Below are 21,381 nucleotides of genomic sequence, written 5' to 3' on the forward strand. Positions count from 1 at the left end.
CCTCCGGCTATCTTGTACCTACCCAGGCCGGCTTCAGACCCGCTCATTCTACAGAAGCTGTTATTTTGGCTGCCCTTGACACACTCAGAGGTAACGCGGACGCGGGAAACCCCCAAGCCCTCGTCTTACTGGATCTCTCGGCCGCGTTCGACACGGTGGACCATGACATCCTTCTCCAACGTGTCGGACAGGCGGGCATCCAGGGCGTTGCTCTCGAGTGGGTCAGGTCTTTCCTCACCGGGAGAACACAGGCGGTCCGCCTTGGACCTTATACTGCAAAAAAATCTCTCACATCCTGTGGTGTTCCCCAAGGCTCTTCCCTCTCCCCGCTTCTCTTTAATCTCTACCTCCGGCCACTCATTCAATCGCTTCTGAAATGGGACATCGTCACCTACAACTATGCTGACGATCTCCAAATCATTTTCCCCCTCAATTCACCTAATGCCATCACAACTTTCCATGGTGCCATGTCTCATATCCAACTCTGGATGAACCAGAACCAACTAAAGTTGAACCCCGGCAAAACTGAGCTCCTACTTCCCGGACTCAGCGCCACCTACTGGGGCCCACAGTTCTGGCCTCCGGAGCTCGGCTCCCCCCCGTCCCAGCAAAATCAGTAAAAAGTCTGGGTGTCATTATTGACACCGAGCTCTCTCTTAGCGCTCAGGTGGGCGCGGTGGTTTCCTCCTGTATGTTCCAACTTCGGAGGATTCGTAAAATTCGCCACCTCCTCCCGCCGGCAGCACTCACCCAAACTGTCATCTCACTGGTACTCTCCCGTTTGGATTTCTCCAATGCCATCTATCACGGTCTGCCACAATACTTGACCCAACGCCTTCAAATCGTTCAGAACCAGGCTGCCCGCCTGATCCATGGAACACCTAGATGGCAATCCGCTAAACCTCTGCTTACGAACCTGCATTGGCTCCCGGTCGAGCGAAGGGCTGCCTTCAAGGTGGCTTGTCTCACCTTCAAGGCACTCCACTGCCCCTCTCCTGCTTTCTTAAAATCTACCATTCGCCTTTACTGCCCCACACGTAATCTTCGATCCGCTCACCGCAATTTGCTGATCACCCCCAGGAGCAAAACCAAGAGATTCGGCGGCCGCCGGTTCTCTCACCTAGCCCCCGGGCTCTGGAACTTCCTTCCTTCTTCTATTAAATCTTGCTCTTCTTTTCTCCAATTCAGGAAAATGCTTAAAACTCACCTCTTTCCCACCCCCACGTAGACTCTGGTCCTCCACCCCCCCCCCCTCACTCTGTTCTGTCTACCAGCGCCAGGAAGCTTCGGTGTCAGTGCGCTCTATAAGCATCACTTAACATAACATAACATAACCTCATCATCCTGCATAACAAAGTACAAGATTTAAGGCTAAACAATCACTTTATTCTGGCCACCCCCAGAATCAAAAGGGCTAGTAGTGGACAGCATTTGTTTGCCTATCTAGCATCCAAGCTCTGGAATCCCCTCCCTATTCACTCAAGAGCTATTGGCCATTTGCTCAGTTTCAGAAGGCAACTAAAGACCCATCTGTTTACATAAACAGTGTATTATGACTCACATGACTCCTATTAGCGCTGGGAAGCCCATTTCTGAGTAGCCATGTGCTCTATAAGAATTGTTAATACAACATAACATAACAGCTTATTTGCGAGGAGGGATGCCTGGCTTTACACCAAGACGAGCACCCTGATGACCTTTACCCACAGGTAATGAGGAGTTAGATCACCCAGTAGGGATTTTTTGGTAGATCACCCACCCTAGGCAAAACTAGGCCAGGGAGCGCTAGGTAGGAGTACACTCTACTTCAGTACTTGTATACCAGCTTATACTCCCAGTTATAGCACGCTGGTGGAATTGTTATCCTTTTTCACTGTTCTCACAATGCTATTTAAGTTATTCTGTTTCCTTCTATTAATTATTGCAGCACACAAAATTTACTCAAGAATCACAATGCTTCAATAAATATTAAAACAGCAGTTTGTGTATTTCTTATGTATTTATTTGCTTATGCATGAGCGTCCAAACAAAAATGTTCTATATCTGTTACTATGATTTCCTTGTGGAGTCAGGGTTGTAATGTTCTGAGGTTGCATAATCTTTCTGTTACCTGATTGGATTTGGGGTACAGCTGGTGCACTGTGAGCTAGCAGGACCACAGGTCTACATCTCCTGAGGGTGTGCATAGAATCAGTCTGGCACAATCCTGAAGTTTCATGTTGTCCAACAAATGCACAATTTTCACTAGGAAGTATAACGCCATACGACATGGCACTGCCAAAGTTCTAGCTTGGGTTCTTATTTAATGGATCGCCCGAGTAGTTTTCTTTTGTGTACCCAAAAACCCCTACTCATCTACTAACCGGCAATGTCAGAGGCGTTAGGGAAAAATCTTCCTCAGCTGAGTAGGTAACCTCTATGTATTGGCTGACGGTTGTTCAAGCTTGAACCTTTCAAAGGATCTCCACATAGTGGTACCCTCTATAAATTTCACATATTCTTATGGCTAACCCAGCAGCATGTAACCTGCCTGAAAACTGCAGACATGTGGGTACTCAGAAGCTGCTACAACATGATTTCACACTTGAGGCTGGGGAGGCTGTATAAGGCTGTATAAGCGATCTGTTACCTGATTGGGTTTGGGTTACAGATAGTGCACTGTGAGCTAGCAGGAATACAGAGCAACTTATCCTGAGGGTTTGCATAGAATCAGTCTGGTACAATCCTGAAGTTTATGTTGTCTAACAAATGCACAATTTTTACTAGCAAGTATAAAGCCATATGACATGGTGCCGATAACGTTCTAGCTTGAGTTCTTATTTAATGGATCACCCAAGTAGTTTTCTTTTGTATACCTAAAGACCCCTACTCACCTACTAACCGGAGATGTCCAAGGTGTTAGGGAAAAATCCTCCCCAGCTGAGTGGGTAACCCCTATCTATTGGCTGTAGGTTGTTCAAGCTTGAACCTTTGAAAGGATCTCCCCATAGTGGTACCCTCTCTGCATTTCACATATTCTTATGGCTAACCCAGCAGTCTGTAACATTCCAGAAAACTGCAGACATTACTCAGAGGCTGCTAAAACATGATTTCACACTTGAGAGTGGGGAAACGTTACCTTCATGATTGAGGCTCATGAATCAGTGAGGACAGAGGTATTTTATTCATGGGTTACGTATCCAGCAGCAGACAACCCAACAAAGCTGTTTCACAATTACACTCCAGCTGATGTTCCAAATAACTATACAGCTTGTGAAGAACTAGAAAACACTTAACACACCAAGAACAAAGAAACTGATTGGAAGGCGCCCTACCGCACACTACAAAAGAAGTTGAACTAGGTCCCCTCAGTAATAAGGGAGCAACATGGCAAGTCTTAACCAGTTATACACCACACCTAAATGTAGCTAATATGATAGCAGCACAATTATGTAGACTATATGCAGGTCTATTTGCATATATTGATGCCTGGCCTAGCTCACCATGTGAACAATGACAGTAAATTCTGTGAGTGCTGCTGAAGGACCACAACCACAGTTGGCTACTCCGGGCATCAGCCCACAAACCATTAATGCAGTCATGGGTAAAATTGTGAGGAAACGGGCCCTGAGGCGCCTACCTAGCATCTAAAACTACAAGTCCCAGCAACCCTGGAACCAGGAAATGGGCGTCCTTATAAGGACGTCACGCACGTCAGAAGACGTGCGTTATTTCGAATCAGAGGAAGCTGTTCGTCGATCGGAGTTTGGTGTTCCAGGCGAGCAGAGGTATTCGGCAGCACCGAAGGAGACATTCCCCAAGTTTCCGCGTCCCCGTCCCTCGGAGCTAGGCGACCAGGCGGGGAGCGGCTGGGACACTGCGGCGTACACCGAGGAGGCAGGTGAGAAGTGGCGGTGTTCGGCTGAGCACGCTACTGTCTACCCGTGCGGACCCCGTATACCCGCACTTCCCCTTCCCAGACTCATCGGCTCGGACGAGCCTGAATATTCCGCGCTGAAAGAGCGCATCCCAGTTTCAAGGCTCACTGAAGAGCATTGACCGCGCTCGGAGGAGCGAGCGGTCGAATTCCGCGCTGAAAGAGCGCATCCCAGTTTCAAGGCTCACTGAAGAGCATTGACCGCGCTCGGAGAGCGAGCGGTCGAATTCCGCGCTGAAAGAGCGCATCCAGGTTCAAAGCTCGTTCATGAGCAGTGATCGCGCTCGGAGGAGCAAGCGGTCGGATCAGCTATCAGCGCTGTGAAAGGGATATTGACTTACTCGTAAGCACCGGGAGCCGAATAGCGGTGGCGGTCATTACGCTTCCTTATTGGTTGTACCGGCTCGGAGGAGCCTTCATAGTCGAGACTTACCGCGCTGAAAGAGCGCCTATCCCCTGTCAGAGGGAGAGTAGAATGTACTGATTACACGTTTTTTGCATTATTGCTTTAGTGAGACCGAATGAGAGTAGAATGTACTGATTACATGTTTTTTGCATTATTGCTTTAGAGAGACCGAATGAGAGTAGAATGTACTGATTACACGTTTTTTGCGGTATTGCTTTAGTGAGACCGAATGAGAGTAGAATGTACTGATGATAGAATGGTCTTGTGTTTTGTCATTTCAGAGCCTAAATCCCTGCTGACCCCTTCCCCTATCCTTCCCTCGCCTGATCCCCGCTGAGCTCTGTAACCTTTGGTTGGAGTCCGGGGAGATCTGGAGGTGGACCCATATATCATCAGCCGGATCCTGAGGAGTTCTGAAGCGTGACAAAAATACCTATCAGACATGAGGATATTCTGTTCTGGATTGCACAAAAAACACGTCAGCTTGAAGCGGTGTTTCCCCATATGGGACCCCAAGAGAAACATAGAATTAATTCTTACAATATGCTTGCCAATGGGGATGGCTCCCTCTGTGGAAGACTGCACAACTTAGGGTACAGTCTTTCCTGCAGTTTATACCAGAAATCATGGTACACCCTCATTATCTGTTTTGCCAGAACTGCCTAAACAGATTAAGATTGAGTACGGGGCAGCCCCTGCCCTGGATTTGGGGAAGAAGCTGATGGCCAATTTTGCGACAGTATACACTATTATGTTAAGTAAAATAAAAGGGCAATTTGCAGCATTGGCGATACACCAGCGCCTAAGGGATTTGGCTCCAGGACAACAGGAGGGCAAATTACCAAATATTTTCAAAGAAACCTACACAACAGGGGGTAGAGATAATTTTGGAGCCAGACCTAGCAAACCACAAATTAAGAGTGATTCTGAAAAGGATAACTCAAAGCAAACACCCGAAACGTCTACCAAAAACAAGTAGGACAGTAAGAAAAATAAAGACAAAACTAAATTGCGGGGTGGGTCTCCTCAACTTGAAGCCACCGAGAAGCGCTATAATCTGCATAACTATGATAATATTTGGACGCCTGATAGGTATCAGGATACTGATACATGTTCATCTTGTTCCTTTCAGGAGTCATCCGAAAAATGCCGGACAGTGCGGCAAAAGTCACGATAGTTTGCCGAAACCTGATGGATTGTCTGGTGGCAGTGGCATTGGGTGACTATGTCCAGGAGGAAGCTTATATGAGATGCAACTCCAATTAGAGGGGGACGTACCAAGATATATTAACGTTCTCTTTTGGGAGTACTTGTCATTCGGCTACAACATTCTCCTGGATGAATAGGATTGGTCACCAGAGCATCATGGACTGCCCAGGGGAAGAAACTATAATTTTACTTGCCTTCTCCAACCTCGTTACCGATTCAGTAAAACATTCATATGCCAAGGAGTGGGCTTTAGTGCTAGCTCCTGCGTAATACCACAACCATGTGGGGTGGGATGACGAGTCCCCTTTTTCATAATACCTTTGAGGTCTGCCCCACAACCTCAAAGACAACACACCATTAAAAATTAGCTAAAAAGTTAGAGAGATCCTCACCCAACTTGAATACCAAGGTGTAATTGAAAGTTGCACCTCCCCTTTGAATAATCCTTTGTTTCCAGTGATGAAACCAGACCATTCGTATTGTCTATTTTTAGATTACAGACACTTAAACACTGCTACACGTATATTTGCAGTCCAGAACACGTAGAGCATGACACTAATGAACAGCAAAGTGCTAAGGAAAGACAAAAACACACTAGATATCTCTAATTGATATTTTTTCCAAAATATATCACCTGAAAGAAAGTACTTGACCCCATTCAGTGAGCTGGGTTCTCATAAACAGTTCTGTCATTTGCCCCAGGGGTATAAGAACAGCCCGGGTTGTTTTCAGCCTGGGTTACAGAAATGTTACAAAATGTTGACTATCAGGCATTGTCCTATGTCAATGACATGTACTTGACAGATGATGACCTTTCTACACACTTGACAAGAGTAGATCACATAGTTCTGGGATTTGTTCACATGGGCTACAAATTCAACTTTTAAAAATCAAAAATATATCACTTCAATGTCCAATTTCTAGGATACGAGCTGTCAAGTGAAGTCAAAAGCCACATTTCTTGGAGAAGTGTGTGCTCTTACAACCACCAAACACATTAAAGAAACTTCAATCCATATTGGGAGTCCTACATTTGGTAGAACATACATTCCAGATTACACAGAATGGTTTGAACCATTCTACAACCTAATACGTCCAGACTTTTCAAGCATACACTGGACAACTGGGCACATACAAATCTTACATTAAGTATAAGCTGACATGTTAGCTTCAAAACACTTACACACATGTGTAAACACAACAAACTTGGTGATCAGTGTAATTGTGGGGGAATCAGGGTACACCTATATTACATTCAATGAAGGTGACACTGTGCAAATTGCATCTAAATTGCATGTATACACGAATGCAGAGATGCATTTGGCACCCACGAAAAAATACTGACAGCGGTACAGACTGCTGTGGTGAGTGAGTGAGCACTGGCTCAGGGAAAACAAATTATTGTTGTGACTCCAGTTCTGACCTTAGAGGCTGTGACGAAAGCTAGCAATCTTAGCACAAAGGCTCTACAACCGCGATGCATACAATGGGCTAACCCACTCACTCTACAATGCAAACACATTTTTTTGCAGTAGGAGCATGAATATCCTCTGCCTAATCCAGTCATGCCTCAGTATGATTCATCCTCAATGCTGATTGTTCTTCCCAGCTTGCCGTATGGATAAAGCACCAATGCTCGGCGGCTTAGGCCACTGTGAAGAGCCGCATCCAGGATGGAGAATGCCACCCTAAAAAAATCTACACACAGTCAGATGGTGAATGCACAGCACAGCTGTCTGAACTTAGAACTCTAATTCTGGCACTTGAGAATACAGATCCTGATTTCTCATACTAATAGTTTGGGATTTGTATTATTGTGTCTAGTCTTACAACGAGCACTTATACTCTTGGAGCCAGAATGGATTCAGATATTCCAGAGGGAACAGGATAAAGCACAAGACACTTTGGGGAAAGGTGGGTAAGCTGAAAGCATGCTTGCCACGGACTTATGGGTTTTCCACCTTGAGTCATCAGCATGTAGGAATACACGTTGCAGGGAATTCCATGGCTGACGAAGCCGCAAAAGCAACGGTGCAAACTGCTGCTGTCACTACGATAACTCGCTCTAGTATGAGGATAGATAGAGACATCATGGTGACTTTCAACGCTGCATGTAACGGTACCCACCTGACAAAAGGCTTCTCCATAAAATACTCCTACCAGTTAAGTGCGCAAAACATACCATTTGCTTATATTTCCGGAGTGGGGGAAAGAGTGATACCAAATTCAGACCACAGGTTAGGTTTAATCCTAGAAGAACAAGAGGACCTAGCATCTCCACACGTAGGGGTGGCTGCTACAATTTCACTATTGTAGCAACACTATTGGTGGCCAGGTCTATACAAACAGACTAAGGACTTTGTCCTTAAATGTGACATTTGTCAGCTGGTGAAGGGTTCCACTGTAGCTCCCCCCAACAGACACCTCTATTGATTTCTGACAAACCTCTCGCTTGAATGTATCTGGACCACTGCATCCCCTGACAATCCGATTGGACTTACAAATACTTCTTGGTTGAAGTGGATTCCTGCTTTAGATTCCTATGGGTTTGGCCACAGCGACTGGCTGATGCCTGAACTGTTATAAAAGATCTGAAAGTCTTTATCAGAACATACGCAGTAGACACATTCCATTCAGACCAGGCTCCAGCGTTTGCCTCCAGGGCTTACCAAGACGCCATGGGAAGATTGGGTGTGACCATGCGGTATGCTTTCCCCTATCATCCTGAGAGAAATGCAGTAGTGGAGAGGAAAAAAATGGACTTAAAGCAGTCTTTAACAGCGAGAGTATTAGGCTCAGGTCGTAATTGGGTTCCTCACCTATATGGGGTCCAGAGGGCTTTAAACAATCTGCCTAAAAAATCGCTTGGTAGTCGGACTCCCTACAAGATCCTGTTTGGGGGTAAGATAAGGGTACCAGACCTTGACAGTCCCAGGACAATGGTGGCAGAAACACCATTTGACCACCATTTGACATCAATGAACATTTGGCTGTTTTACAAGAATTGAGAAGCTTCCAGGACGCACAGAGCAATGTCCAAGTAAAACGCACCACCACTTCAGAAGGGAATGAGGCACCAGCAACTCCTGGTTTGATTCCAAAGATTTGAGATCTGGCCTGGTGGAAAATTGTGGACAAAAGGGAATTTGGGCCATCTGTCCCTGTCCTGGCTGTTGAAGGTACCAGAACTGTACTTTTTACCGCCCCTTGCAGAGGTAATGGGAAGTTAGATCACCCGGCAGGGATATTTTGCCAGATCACCCACCCTAAGCAAAACTATGTCAGGGAGCACTAGGTAGGAGTACACTCTACTGCAGTACTTATATGACAGCATATATTCACTATTATAGCACGATGATGGCATTTTTCATCTTTTTTAATTTTCTCATAATGCTAATTACGCTATTCTGTTTCCTTCTGTCAATAATTGCAGCGCACGTATTTTACTCAAGGATCAAAATGCTTCAATAAATATTGAAACTGCAGGTTGTGTATTTCTTGTGTATTTCTTTGGTATGCATGAGAGTCCAAACAAAAAGGAGCTGCTACCACAATTTCCTTGGGGAGTCAGGGTTGTAATGTTCTGAGGTTGTATAATCTTAACCAATTGGGTTTGGGATACAGATAGTGCACTGTGAGCTAACAGGACTACAGGCCAACATATCCTGAGGGAGTGCATAGAACCAGTCTGGCACAATCCTGATGTTTATGTAGTTCAACAAACACACAATTTTTTTCTAAGACCTATGAAGTCATACGACAGGGAGATTTCACAGGGCTGAGCTGATCATTTTTATTTTCCATCTGGGATATTTTTCTGTATGAAAGCAGATGTGAGGGTGGAGGGAGGAGAGGGTTTGCCATATATATTTTATTTATTTTGTTTAGTTTCTAATTTTCTTTTACTGTGTAAGCCTTGTTGGAATTTCCAAATTCAAATCAATAAAATGTGCTTATTAAAAACAAGGTTTTAAATTATTTTTTCTTTGAAGCAGAAAATTTTAATAAGGTCAGAAGTGTGGCCTATTTAAAAAAACATTATAATAAGGATTACATGGGGAACTTTTTCTTAATACTCACCTTTTGGTGAAAAAGAACAAAGTTTGACTACCTGTGATAAATTTGTGAGAGCTAGACACATTTGTTTTATATAAGTACTTGAAGACGAGAAGGATGTATATATATTTTTTTGCATGATCTGATTTAGAATTGAATTGTCTAATATCAATTGCCGAGCTGTGTAAAAGAAGCCTTCATGTCAAGTGGTAAGGCAGAAATTATATGTAGAAATGCTTCCTGACTGGACTCCCTTTGTCTCTTGGTGTTTCACAAAGGTGTTGTGGTAGGTTTCTTAATATTTAAAGGAGAGAGCACAGTATCCAATATTTTATCTGGATGACATCCTTCTAATGTCAGAAAGTCTTTATGGATCAATTGTGCTCCATGGTCTACCTCTTAGGACATTTTGACTTGGTGTCATGGTCCTATTAAAAATGAGGAGCAGTTGGTGATAGATCCAAATATCGCTTTGGGATTTCTAAATTTCCAGGTGGATACAAAAGAGACATTTTGAGTCTTCCATGCAGGCAAGTTTGATAGAGAAAGATATTTGTCATCTTCTAACATCAGAGATAATGAGTGCAAAGGCTTTAGCTCACTTTATTTGACTCCTTTTATCTTTAATTTAGGTCATCCTTCTAGGTTGGTAGCAGGAATCTTTGCATGTAAGCGTTTTCTCATTTGAGGTCAGTAATGTTTAGTACTGCTCTAGATATACACCATTACATCATCAGCATTTACGTCTCCTACATTAACTTAACACTTTTATCTCATCTTCCATTACCTTGTTGTGCATGGCTTCTATAAGAAGCCGCTATCATTTACACCAGGTTCTAAATCTTGTAACACACTGCAATTACGTTGCAACAGTTGATAACAAAACGTGTTACTCATCAATAATTCTCCATGGTATGCTACATTTATCATCTTAAGTTATCCTTACTTTAACCCCATCTCATTCCTGGGTCCTTTACCTCAACATTAACAATATCCTTTCTTTGTAGTTGGCAATCTGGCATGTTCATGGCCACCTCAGCAAATGTTTACAGCTTGTAATCTTGGGCCCATGGAACTAGAAAGACATTCCTAATCATGGCATGTTTGGGCACGTTGGAGCAAGGAGAATGTTTTTAATCGCATGGAGGCACCTTCAGTAAATGTTTCAAACAGCTATCAGTTTTGTTTTACGGTGATTTTGGATGGTCTTATTCTTCTGGAAGGCAGGTTGATTGCCAGGATCATAATAGATATTTACCCACTAAGGCTTCTCAAATTGTCTTACAATTGCTGGTGTAACATGAACATACCTGTTCATAAATTGGCCTACTGATGAGAATTAGGGATTGGGACAACTTTCTATGAAGCCTACTTGCATTGCCTGATTTACTATACAGGCACTCTCTTGCATGGAAAGTGAGACACAATTGTACATCATATGTTACAGAAACAAGATTTTCTTTCACTGTTGTGCAAATTCTGAAGGACATTTGGAAAGACAAAGTTACCTTTTAGAGTGAGTCATTGTTGATCTTCTTCAGCTTCTCTTCCATTTCTAGCCTGTAAGGTATAACATTTTATCTATCACTCAGTGTGAAAGGTTAGATGAGTATCTCTAAATACAAATATGATTACTTATGCAAGCAGATATTACATTTCATTTTTCTGCAGTGATTTTAGGAGACTATCCACATGATAACTCAATAGACTGCGTGTTAATATTGAAATTTAACAGTTAAGATCATTTTGTTTATTTAACTAAAGAGATTACTTTGTAGAGTGTTTTCCCATATATTGATAAATAAATCTCAGCCTCACACAGGTATAGGTATAAAAGGTAACTATAGATTAACCCATTGACTCTAATTCACAAAGGTAGCTCACACTTTTGAGTAAGTTTACATTTTGTAGCAAGTTGACTAGTTTCGTTATTCACAAACTCCGAGGGTAAGCTTACTACAAAAGTGTAAGTTACATGTCTCCACCATCAGAGAGTGGAAGGCTGATGTCCCTCCCTAAATCCCTCCCTGACCCTCCTCAAAAACCTCTTACTCCTCCCGAATCCCATCCCTTCTTCTAGTAAGCCTGCCCATTTTTCCATCCACATTTACTGCTAAACTTTATACTTAGGTATGCGGAGACTCCACATTTGGGAAGAGAACTCTGCACACATACATATAGCTACTGCAGAGGCTTAAAACTCCACATGTAGTTTTATGAATTGCAATTTGTAGTACGTTTTGTAGTACTACAAATGTACAAAATGCAGTTTGTGAATCAGTCCCTTACTACTCCTTATGAATTTGGGCTTGTAAATATGGATATGGATGGTAAAGCAGCACAGGCAAAGCAAAAAGGAAGATGAAAGCCTGGCAATGTAGAAGAATGAATGTTAGGATGGGCAATTAAAGGCTAGTGATTGTGAATGGAGAAATATGCACTCAATTCTCAGGTTGTTTCTCCCCCAAGCTGTATAGAGAACATATTCTGCATGTAGCAGTAGGAGATTTGAACTAACTAGACTTGCATAGGGGGACCAGCAAAGAGATTGATTGCATCTGTAGGATAGCTTGGATGGGCTTGACTAATTGTTTTCTCACTGTTAGAGAGCAATCATCTCAGGTAATTGACTTCAGCCATGGCCTGCCATCACAAGCACTAATGATCTCCTTAACAACCTTTAGACCGCACAACAGCTTATTCGCCAACAGAGATAAAAGTTGGAACTTGACTGGTTGGATTCAAAATGAGTATAGACCACCTTGGTGGTTCATCGTTCCTGATTTTGGTGGCCTAGACCTTGCTTTTTGGAGGAATTTCAGTTTTTTCATGTTTTGTAGTAGGTACCCTGATCTGTTTAAACTTATCACATCATAGCCTGGTGGTTCTAAACCTCAGTGCATCAAAATTACCAATTTTCAGCAACAATGTGGTAGCACTGGTTTTCCCAGAGGTGTCCTGTGTACTGATACTAAAACTTCGTAAATGGAGCACACTACTTTCTAGTAGATGGATCTCACCCACTGCGTTCACTAAAACAATGGGGTCTCCCTCCATCTCTCTTCCTCGTGAGATAAATCTGGTTTCTTTCATTGTGAACACCAGCATAATAGACAGAGGAAACAACAAAAGTAGGCACGTATGCAAAAATCATATTGTGGATGTATGATGAAGAGTCAAATGGATGACCAGACTAGCATTATTGCATATAACATCACCATAAAATGTATTACACAAAATGCCATGGTCAAAATGCACAACAGGATACAACACAATTCTGTTCTTTCAAATACTTCCAAATGTTCACAGACCTAGTACAAAGCATAGAGAAATTTGTAAGGCTGCACTATAGTTCTCACTGAATCACTTAGTATAATATACATTTATTGTAATCAGCAATATGCCATACAATATGATATACTTACATAAATAAAATCTTCCACACATAGCAAAATTGTACATTGTACAGTAGGATCATAGCAATTCCAGAAAAGGAATCTAAGGTCCTATGGCACACTTGAATGAGCAGCCAATACACCAAAGGTGCAAAAAAACCAAAAGTGTATTGTTTGCGTCCTCATCAGAAGTATGTTCATTATATTTGCTATTGCCACAAAATGACTGCACATTCCAATTGCACATTTCCAGAAGCAAAAGTGCATAGTGCTCGCTTCCTCACAAGAGATTTAAATTTGCTGCATTAAATATAGCATGAAACTATTGCACAGAACAATTATGAGGCTTCCAACTAAGAACACATTGACCTCCCTAGAATATGATCTACTTTAAGCAGTCAGTCTGTCACACAGCTTTATTCGATCTCTTTAAAATGGATCATAAAAGCACAAGTAATCTAAAAATTCCAACACAATATATACACATATCTACACATTTAAAATAAGAATTAAACAGTTGCAGCGATCCGGGTAAATTCATATAAAAAAAACTTTTATGAAAAAAGCTGTTCAGAATTTAAAATTAATTAATTAGTTGTTGCTACTAAAATGTTGTCCCACCGTTTTCCTCTTCCTAAGACAAGCCCACAAACATGAGGCAACTGAACAGCATACAAATGGATCCGGTAGAGTTTTTAAAAAGTACATGGCCACCCGGCAATTGTGGTACCTCAGGATTGGGAGTATGAATGTTTTCCTTTCCTCTGTATAGGTCTTGCAAAATAATACAATATGTAGATCTGACTGTACTGCGTAGTTGTTACAGGGACAGGGTAAGAGGTCTGCTAATTTATATTTATTTTGCGGGCATCCCAGGAGTAGCAGGATCATGTTCATGCGGAAACGCAAAAGGATAAATCTGTGTTGCACATTATTTATGCGTGATAAATACTGAAAACCTTCCCCCGATCTTGGTGGTACCGCATCATAAAGAATGGAGGAATGATGAATACGTTTCTTTTCTCTTCGGGCATACTTTGATCTCTTAATGAATAAATCAGTTATTCTTTCCTTTGAAACCCTTTTGCAGGACTCAGGGTCCTGAAATAATTCTCCCATTCCTAACGCTTCTAGATGGACCTCTACGTAATTTAACCATCCCATTTTTTATAATAATCTAATTTGCAACAGTCCTTGATAATGGTTTGTGTCAAATCCACTGTAGACCTCCGCCATACTGATAGCCACAACAAGACTGGAGCAAGTCTTATGTTGTCGCTTAAATAAGGAAGCCCCAATTCACAGTGTAAAATATGATTTGGGGCTGATTGCGGTAAGGACAAACGGTTTTTAAAAAAGGAGTCTTCTATTTGTTGTAGCGGTGCAACATTAGCCATACCCCACACTCCGGTCCCATATAGTGCAGCAGACTTTGTTTTAGCTGAATATATATTCTTAATTGCATCCAGTGGGCTGGCTCCAGACTTCGTAGCAAATCTTTTGACAGCGTTAACACTCCTTTGCATGCCCTGGGCTCTTGCTGCCACTAAATTAGACCATGAGTGGTCTTTATCAAAAAGCACTCCAAGGAGTTGACTGTCTCGATTTTCTTGCATGCCAACTGGAAACTGGAAATGAGGATGTTTCTCACCTCTTGCGGCTCCAGATACGATTATAAATGATTTAGATTAATTGACCTTTAGGTCAAGAGAGGCCATAAAGGCGGAGTAGGCTGTGATTAGCATTTGTAGGGCTAAGCCCGATCTGGCCATCAATACCGCGTCGTAAGCATACGCCAAAATCAGAAGGGAAATACGATCAAATTTAGGCACATCCACCGGTAGAGCAGACAGAGCTGACTCTCCCGCTTCATATAGATTGAAAAAAGGAACGGGGCAAGAACACAACCCTGTCTTACTCCCTTTTCGACTTTAAAGAGGCAGGTGCACTCCCCCTTCCTGCCATACCTTACACAGGCAGTGGCATTGGCGTACAACTGGCGTATGAAAGCAATTATTGGTAGATCAATACCCATACTTTAATCCACCTCCATTCTTGACAACTGGCCACATTGCCCATGTATAGAAGGCAGTGGTGTAGCTAGACCTACTGCCACCCGGACGGCCCTTAAGTTTGCCGCCCCCCGCGCAGGTAAGAGTGGGGGGTGGTGACCGACTTGTTTTCGGGGGAGGGGTGGCTGGCGGCCAACAGACGACTTGTTCTTGGGGGGTGGGAGGATGATGGTAGTCGACAGACACAACTTGCTCACCTCTGCTGCCCCCAAAAAGAGTGCAGCCCGGGGCAGACCGCCCCGCCCAGCGACACCACTGATGGGAGGACACAGAGCTGAAAATTATTTCATCATCTGTCTTAAAACAAAGTGATACATCCAGTTTTGAGATACTGCTATAAGATTTAAGCAGTGGTAATAGCCAACATTTATGGGCTTTAGCAAATTGTGCGCAAAGTAGGAAAAAGTGCATAGTAAAGTTTTCCCACTAAGAGAACAGTCACAATATTATTTCCCTCTTTTAAGTCTACTTTATTTCATTAAGTACTCTCTAGTCAGGAAAACCACTGTATACAGATATAGAGTATGTTTCATTTCAGGATAAATTTGGACTGCATCATTTTCAAACCCCACTTCAATATTAAAAGTGAGTTTTGTCCAGTAATCACTTTTCTCATGTGTAGCAGTAGTTTTGCAATTATCCAAATTCTCTTACAAATAGACACCATTGGAGATCAGTCAGTGGCTGGTTCAGTGTTATACAGGTTCTAGTTCTTGTGCTCAGAGCAAGGTGTGGCTTCTTTGCCTGCTCTGCACTGTCAGTGTTGACGTTTCCATGGCTACAGTTAGTTGGGGGCTGTTCCACAGAATGTGTGAGTGCCAGCTTCAGACAGCGGCAGGAAGAGTTCTGAACAGTGGTGGCTGCTTTGGAACGGGAGTAGTGGGGGGAATGGATAAAAAAAAAACGTGCCTTCGCCGCTGCTGCACACCTCTCCTCTGTTCTCACCTCTCTGCAATGGCAGTACCGGAAGCACCCAGGCTCTAGAGCTCTCCCAGCCAATCACGAAGCTGCTCATACAGCGTTGTGATTGGTCTGCGCGGCCTGTTTGGCCATTCAGGCAGTGCCTGGGAGCCTGGGCATGTGCTCCAACGGACTGCAGAACACAGCCAGGTGGAGAACATGCTAAGTGTGCAAGATTGTTTGGCAGGCCCAAGAGGGCTGGCCAAACAGTCATGCGCACTGAGAGCGCACTTACCCCACCCCGACCAGGCTCCAGTCCCACACAGAAAAATAAAATATTAATACCGTCTTGTTATCATCATTTTCTTTTTCTTTTTTTCCACTGCTCAAATGCAGTGGGGTGACGCTTCTCTGCTTTAGTGGAGGAGCCGCCACTGGTGCTGGTGCAAGGATAAGTTTGTGGAAAAGAGAAAGGATGGGGTTCTTCTTATGTCTTCAAGTCATCATCTCCTGAAGAATGTGTAGCTAACCTAAAATCCAATCCTAACCAAGACTGTTGCATTTTCAGTGTTTTTTATCTGAAGTTCCTATTCCAAGATGGAGTTAATCATTTTTCTTGTGATGTCATTTCACATATATAAAGTGAGACCATGAAGGGAAAACAAAAAGAAGGGTGGAACATAAAGAGGTAGAAGAGGTTCTGGGTTAGATCTTCCCAGTTCTCGACTGACTGGTTAAGACTGTCCATGAACGCCTCTGGAGCTTCCACATTTTTGAACACTGGTGTCTTGTCACCCTCCTCAGCCTTAAATATAGAGGAAAAAGAATCAAGGCATTAGAGACCCCACCTTCCTCCCCAGTCTTGCATTTTTTTCGCCTTTACATCTTCATGTTCAGATCCATGAAGGGAAGAAGACTCTGACCTTGGAAAAAAACTCTGACCTTGATGGGGATTATTGCACTTTGAATATTTGTGTGTATTTCACCATCCTCCAGTCTCACCACGACCATTCCATAGATTTGTCTCCCTTCTTTTGGCCTCTGATTTGTAACATGGTCACCTTTTTCCCATTAAAGGAAGGTTTTTTGGAGTCCAAGAAAAGTTATTTGTGAAAGATAAACCGTCAGTTTATCAGTGGTATACCGCACAATAATGGGGCCCCCCTGTAGAATGGGATGAGGGGCCCCTGAGTCTCCCATATGTCAAAGATATTCGTTGGTCTTTGGCTCAATGGGCCCCCTTGAAGGGCCAGGGGCCCTCCCTCCACCGTAGGGGCTGCAGGGGGCTGGGTTACACCCTGCAAGGTATTCTTTAAGATCAGACTGTCCTTGTTTGGGGGACCAACCTTGAAGTCTCAAAATGTTGGAGTGGCACAGATTACCCACGTGTGCCACCTCATTCTCCACGGAGACTGTGACTGTCATGACACAAGGCTGAAATTCTAAAATATTTGCTGATCTATGTCCTTCATTTTTGACAACCAATTCCAGGTTCTCTATTTTCTGTTTTGTAGGTGACAGTAGTGATTCAGGGTTCTCCAAATCACCTCATAGACCACCAGTTTTTGTTTCATTATGACAAGCTGATTATGGATTTTGCCAATGAATGTCAGCAGTTATCTATTCTCCTTCAGTTATGTAGGAGGGGTTGTATTCCTCAGTTTCAGATCTACCACATACAGAGAAGGGGTGCTTTGGGCGAAGAAAACATTAACCACAATTGAGCCCATGTTTCAAGAATAGGCCCTGTGCTCCGAGCTCACCCACTAATTGTGCCTTTCCCTTTGTTTTTAAATGAAAGGCCCTTTCTCCAGTTCAGCAGGCAATGATGACCATCCAGGAACAGTCTCCAAAATAACTTTGTCCAGTCCTCTATGGAATGAGGACTGAGCATCAGGTTTTCATCTACTGGCGGTGCAGCGCAACCAGCAGGGGTATCTGATCGGTGCTCTAGTTGCATTCAACTGACTGCTCACAGTGCTCCTGGAGGAGGGGAGGCAGAAAGAAGGGAAGAGAAGGAGGTTTCAGCACAGGAATACTATACCTTCACACCCTAACCACCCAAATGCCAATCAGACATCTCACCACCTCTGGCCGAACAATGAGTCACACAATTCTTCTGTGGTCTCGGAGTCCTTTTAGGTTGTAGGGGCCTTGCACTCTCACAGCCCAAGACACCAGACACCATCCCAGGAAAATATGGCCGCTCATATCTCAAATTTGATTGTCCATCAAGAGACCATGGTTTCTCTCAGTTTCAGCCGACAGATTGGGAGGAAGAAATGGAATCACCAACTGAGCCCAGAGGAGAGTCACCATCTCTGAATTTCTTTTGCCAAGTCCTCATAAAGTATCCTTGATAATAACTTCCAGTCATCCACAAGACATCTTGAGTTAGTTTCTGGTGAGGATTACATATCTGTTGGGGAAGCCCATGTGAAGGACAACACCCTGCAGCAAGATGCTTGCCTCAATGGCTCTACTTGGACCTGAACCACTGCTTCACCTTAGAATGTTTACTTTGTGTTCTGATTACTAGTTTTCCATGTGCATATGGTTTTGCTTCTATTTATTCTCCTTTGGTGACCTCCTGGATGCATATTTTTTCCTACACCTGAACTTCTCAATTAATATGTTTATGGTTTTTCCCGTAGTGTTCTCTTCTCTAATTATTGTCTGACGCTGTATATTGTTTTCAGTCTGTAAAGAGTTCAGATGATCCAGGGCCTAGTGCATGCTATATAAAAACCCTAAATAAAGGAGTAATAAATAAAGAACAGAGATGTGTTATCTCTTTGCCAGGTTTTGATGATGATCAGGGGATCTGGGTTGGGATTTGAGTTAAGGTCATAAAGTTTCAGTGAATTCTCATTCATTGACCATGCACTGATCAGGAAGCAGAATATCCAGTGGGAGGTTATTGAATGTGGGAGTAGGGGACGCAGAGATTAATTGAGAGAGAAGAGAGTAGCAGTGGAGGAACAGGAGATGAGGAGACATAGGAGATATGTCAGAGTTGCAAGGAACGTTGGTTGGCTGCAAGAGGTTAATTAAGGACCAGATCAACTAAAGACTGGTTCTTTCGAGTTCAGAAGAAAAATTGCTTTAAAAATGAAAATGTGTTAGACATAAGTTCTATTAGGTAATATCTTACTTTTCAGCTGATGATCCTTATCAGTTAAAAGAAAATGGCTATACAAATGCACCTACTTGATACAGGCCACAGAGCAACCACATCAGTAGGTACCTGGACACCTAGGTTGCCAATTGCCTGTGGCCTCCAGTTCCTGCTTGTTCCATACTGATCCATTGATACTGCAGCTGCCCGGGTTATCCTGCTGGGGTTTTTCTGCTGGAGTTTCTCACTCACCGTTCTTCCTGCCAACAGAAGCCCGGCCCAACCCCAGGACCTACTTAATGCAGGCTGCTGCACGACCTCGGAGCGGATGCACTCAGTGGGCGTGCCAAAGACAAACCCGTCTGTGCCCGTCCACACCTGGACTGCATCCAGCACCACAACCACTGGCCCTCCCGCCCCCAAAGGTACACCATCGCTGAGCTCTGCACCCTCGACCCCAGATGTCACAACAAACAATGTCACCGCGCCAACTGATGCTCCAAGGTAGGACCTTTGACATGCACCCACTACAACTTCACCTACCATGGCACACACACCAGCTCACCGACCAGCCCCAACCCAAACACACCACAGACACCACGTGAACAAAAATACCAACTCACATGCGCCCTTCTCAACCCATGTTCACTATACAAGCATTCCACTGAATTATGGGACCTCATTGCGACCCTCATACCCAACATAGTCTTCTTCACTGAGACTTGGCTTAACCCCACATCTGCCCCAGACATTTTCACAGTGATCCCCGATGGAAATAGAATCACTCACCAGGACCACACCAACAAGCCGGGAGGAGGAACAAACATCATCCACAAAGAGACCATACAGTGTACCACCACCCCCATGGAACATCTCAACTTCCAGCTCCACACGGATGACAAGATAACTATCAGAGGCACCTTTGCATACTGACCCCCAGGCCCATGCTCCAGCTTCTGCAACACCATCGCAGACTTCATTTTGCCCCTAGCCTTAGACTCCAAGGACTACATCTTCCTCGGCAACCTACATTTACACATCGATGACCCAATGACAAAAACACTGCACACCTCCTCAACAGTAAGAGCAGTCTCGGATTGACCTATATCATCCACGACCCTGCACACACCGCAGGACACACACTGGACCCAATTTTCATCTCCAGCAACTGCGTCAAATAAACCCATGTCCCAGAACTCACATGGACCGATCATTTCATCATCGACTTCAGCATCTCCAGCCCCCGCACCATCTCCCCCAAGATGACCAACACCCCCCCACCGGAGGTGGAATAAAATCTCAGAGACCAGCTTGTCGAATGCCCTCAACACCTCCAACGCTGCTACCACCACCAACTTTGAACAGGGAGTAAAAAACTTCAACACTTGGATCACCAATTGCGTAGACAGCATCGTCCCCATTAAGATCAACATCCAGAGAAAATCCTCTAAAAAGGCCAGCTTGTACACCCAAGAACTCAGAACAGTGAAACAAGACAGCAAACAGTTGGAGAGGAATGGCACAACAGCAAGGACACCCCCAACAGGGCAGCCTTCAAGACCGCCTGTTGAGGGAAACAAAGAAGACATCTATTGCTGCACGCATTGAAACCAGCACCAACAACACCAACATCGTTAAGGAATTCCCCAACCCGGCTGCCAGAGAAAACATCCGCACATCCTCACAGGAGCTGTGTGATAACCGTGCCCACTTCTTCCACGACAAGATTGCAACCATATACAGAAACTTCAAATACCAACCCACACCTACGGACTTCCTCGACTGATACACCACCACCATAACCGACACAAACCACATATTGACCACCTGAAACATCCTCTCCACCCAGTACACCACCTCCACCATAAAATCCATCCACTCAGGAGCTCCTACAGACCCATGACTGCACCACATCTTCAACCTCGGAAACCAAAGGATCGGCCAGGAACTCACAACGTTACTCAATACCTCTATCACCACCTCAACATTTCCCAACACCTGGAAACACGCTGAAGTCAGACCACTACTCAAAAACCCACCCCCGATCCCAGCAAACTCTGAAAATGCCGACCAATCTCCCTGCTCCCATTCCCAGCGAAGGCACTGGAAAACATCATCAACAATTAACTCATGACACGCCTGGAGCAGAACCAGCTACTCGAGACCTCCCAATCCGGCTTTCGCAGCAATCACAGCACCAAAATCACCCTGATCACAGCCACAGATGACATCTGAACCCTCCTCAACTGAGAAGAAACAGCAGCTTTGATCCTCCTTGACCTTTGGCAGCCTTCAACACCGTATCCCAC

At 44.0% G+C, this 21,381-nt stretch overlaps 1 protein-coding gene across 1 annotated transcript in view; it reads right to left on the reverse strand.

Annotated features, from left to right (window-relative positions):
• The window catches only part of NMS (neuromedin S), a 367,775-nt gene that overhangs the window by 23,957 nt on the left and 322,437 nt on the right, over window positions 1–21,381 (reverse strand). Inside the window, exon 8 of the mRNA XM_085623803.1 lies at window positions 11,096–11,147. Coding sequence (XP_085479929.1) covers window positions 11,109–11,147 — 39 coding nt within the window. The 3' untranslated portion in view covers window positions 11,096–11,108. The remainder of the gene's footprint in view (window positions 1–11,095; window positions 11,148–21,381) is intronic.

Source organism: Triturus cristatus, chromosome 8, assembly GCF_964204655.1.
Source record: "Triturus cristatus chromosome 8, aTriCri1.1, whole genome shotgun sequence".
Taxonomy (NCBI): domain Eukaryota; kingdom Metazoa; phylum Chordata; class Amphibia; order Caudata; family Salamandridae; genus Triturus; species Triturus cristatus.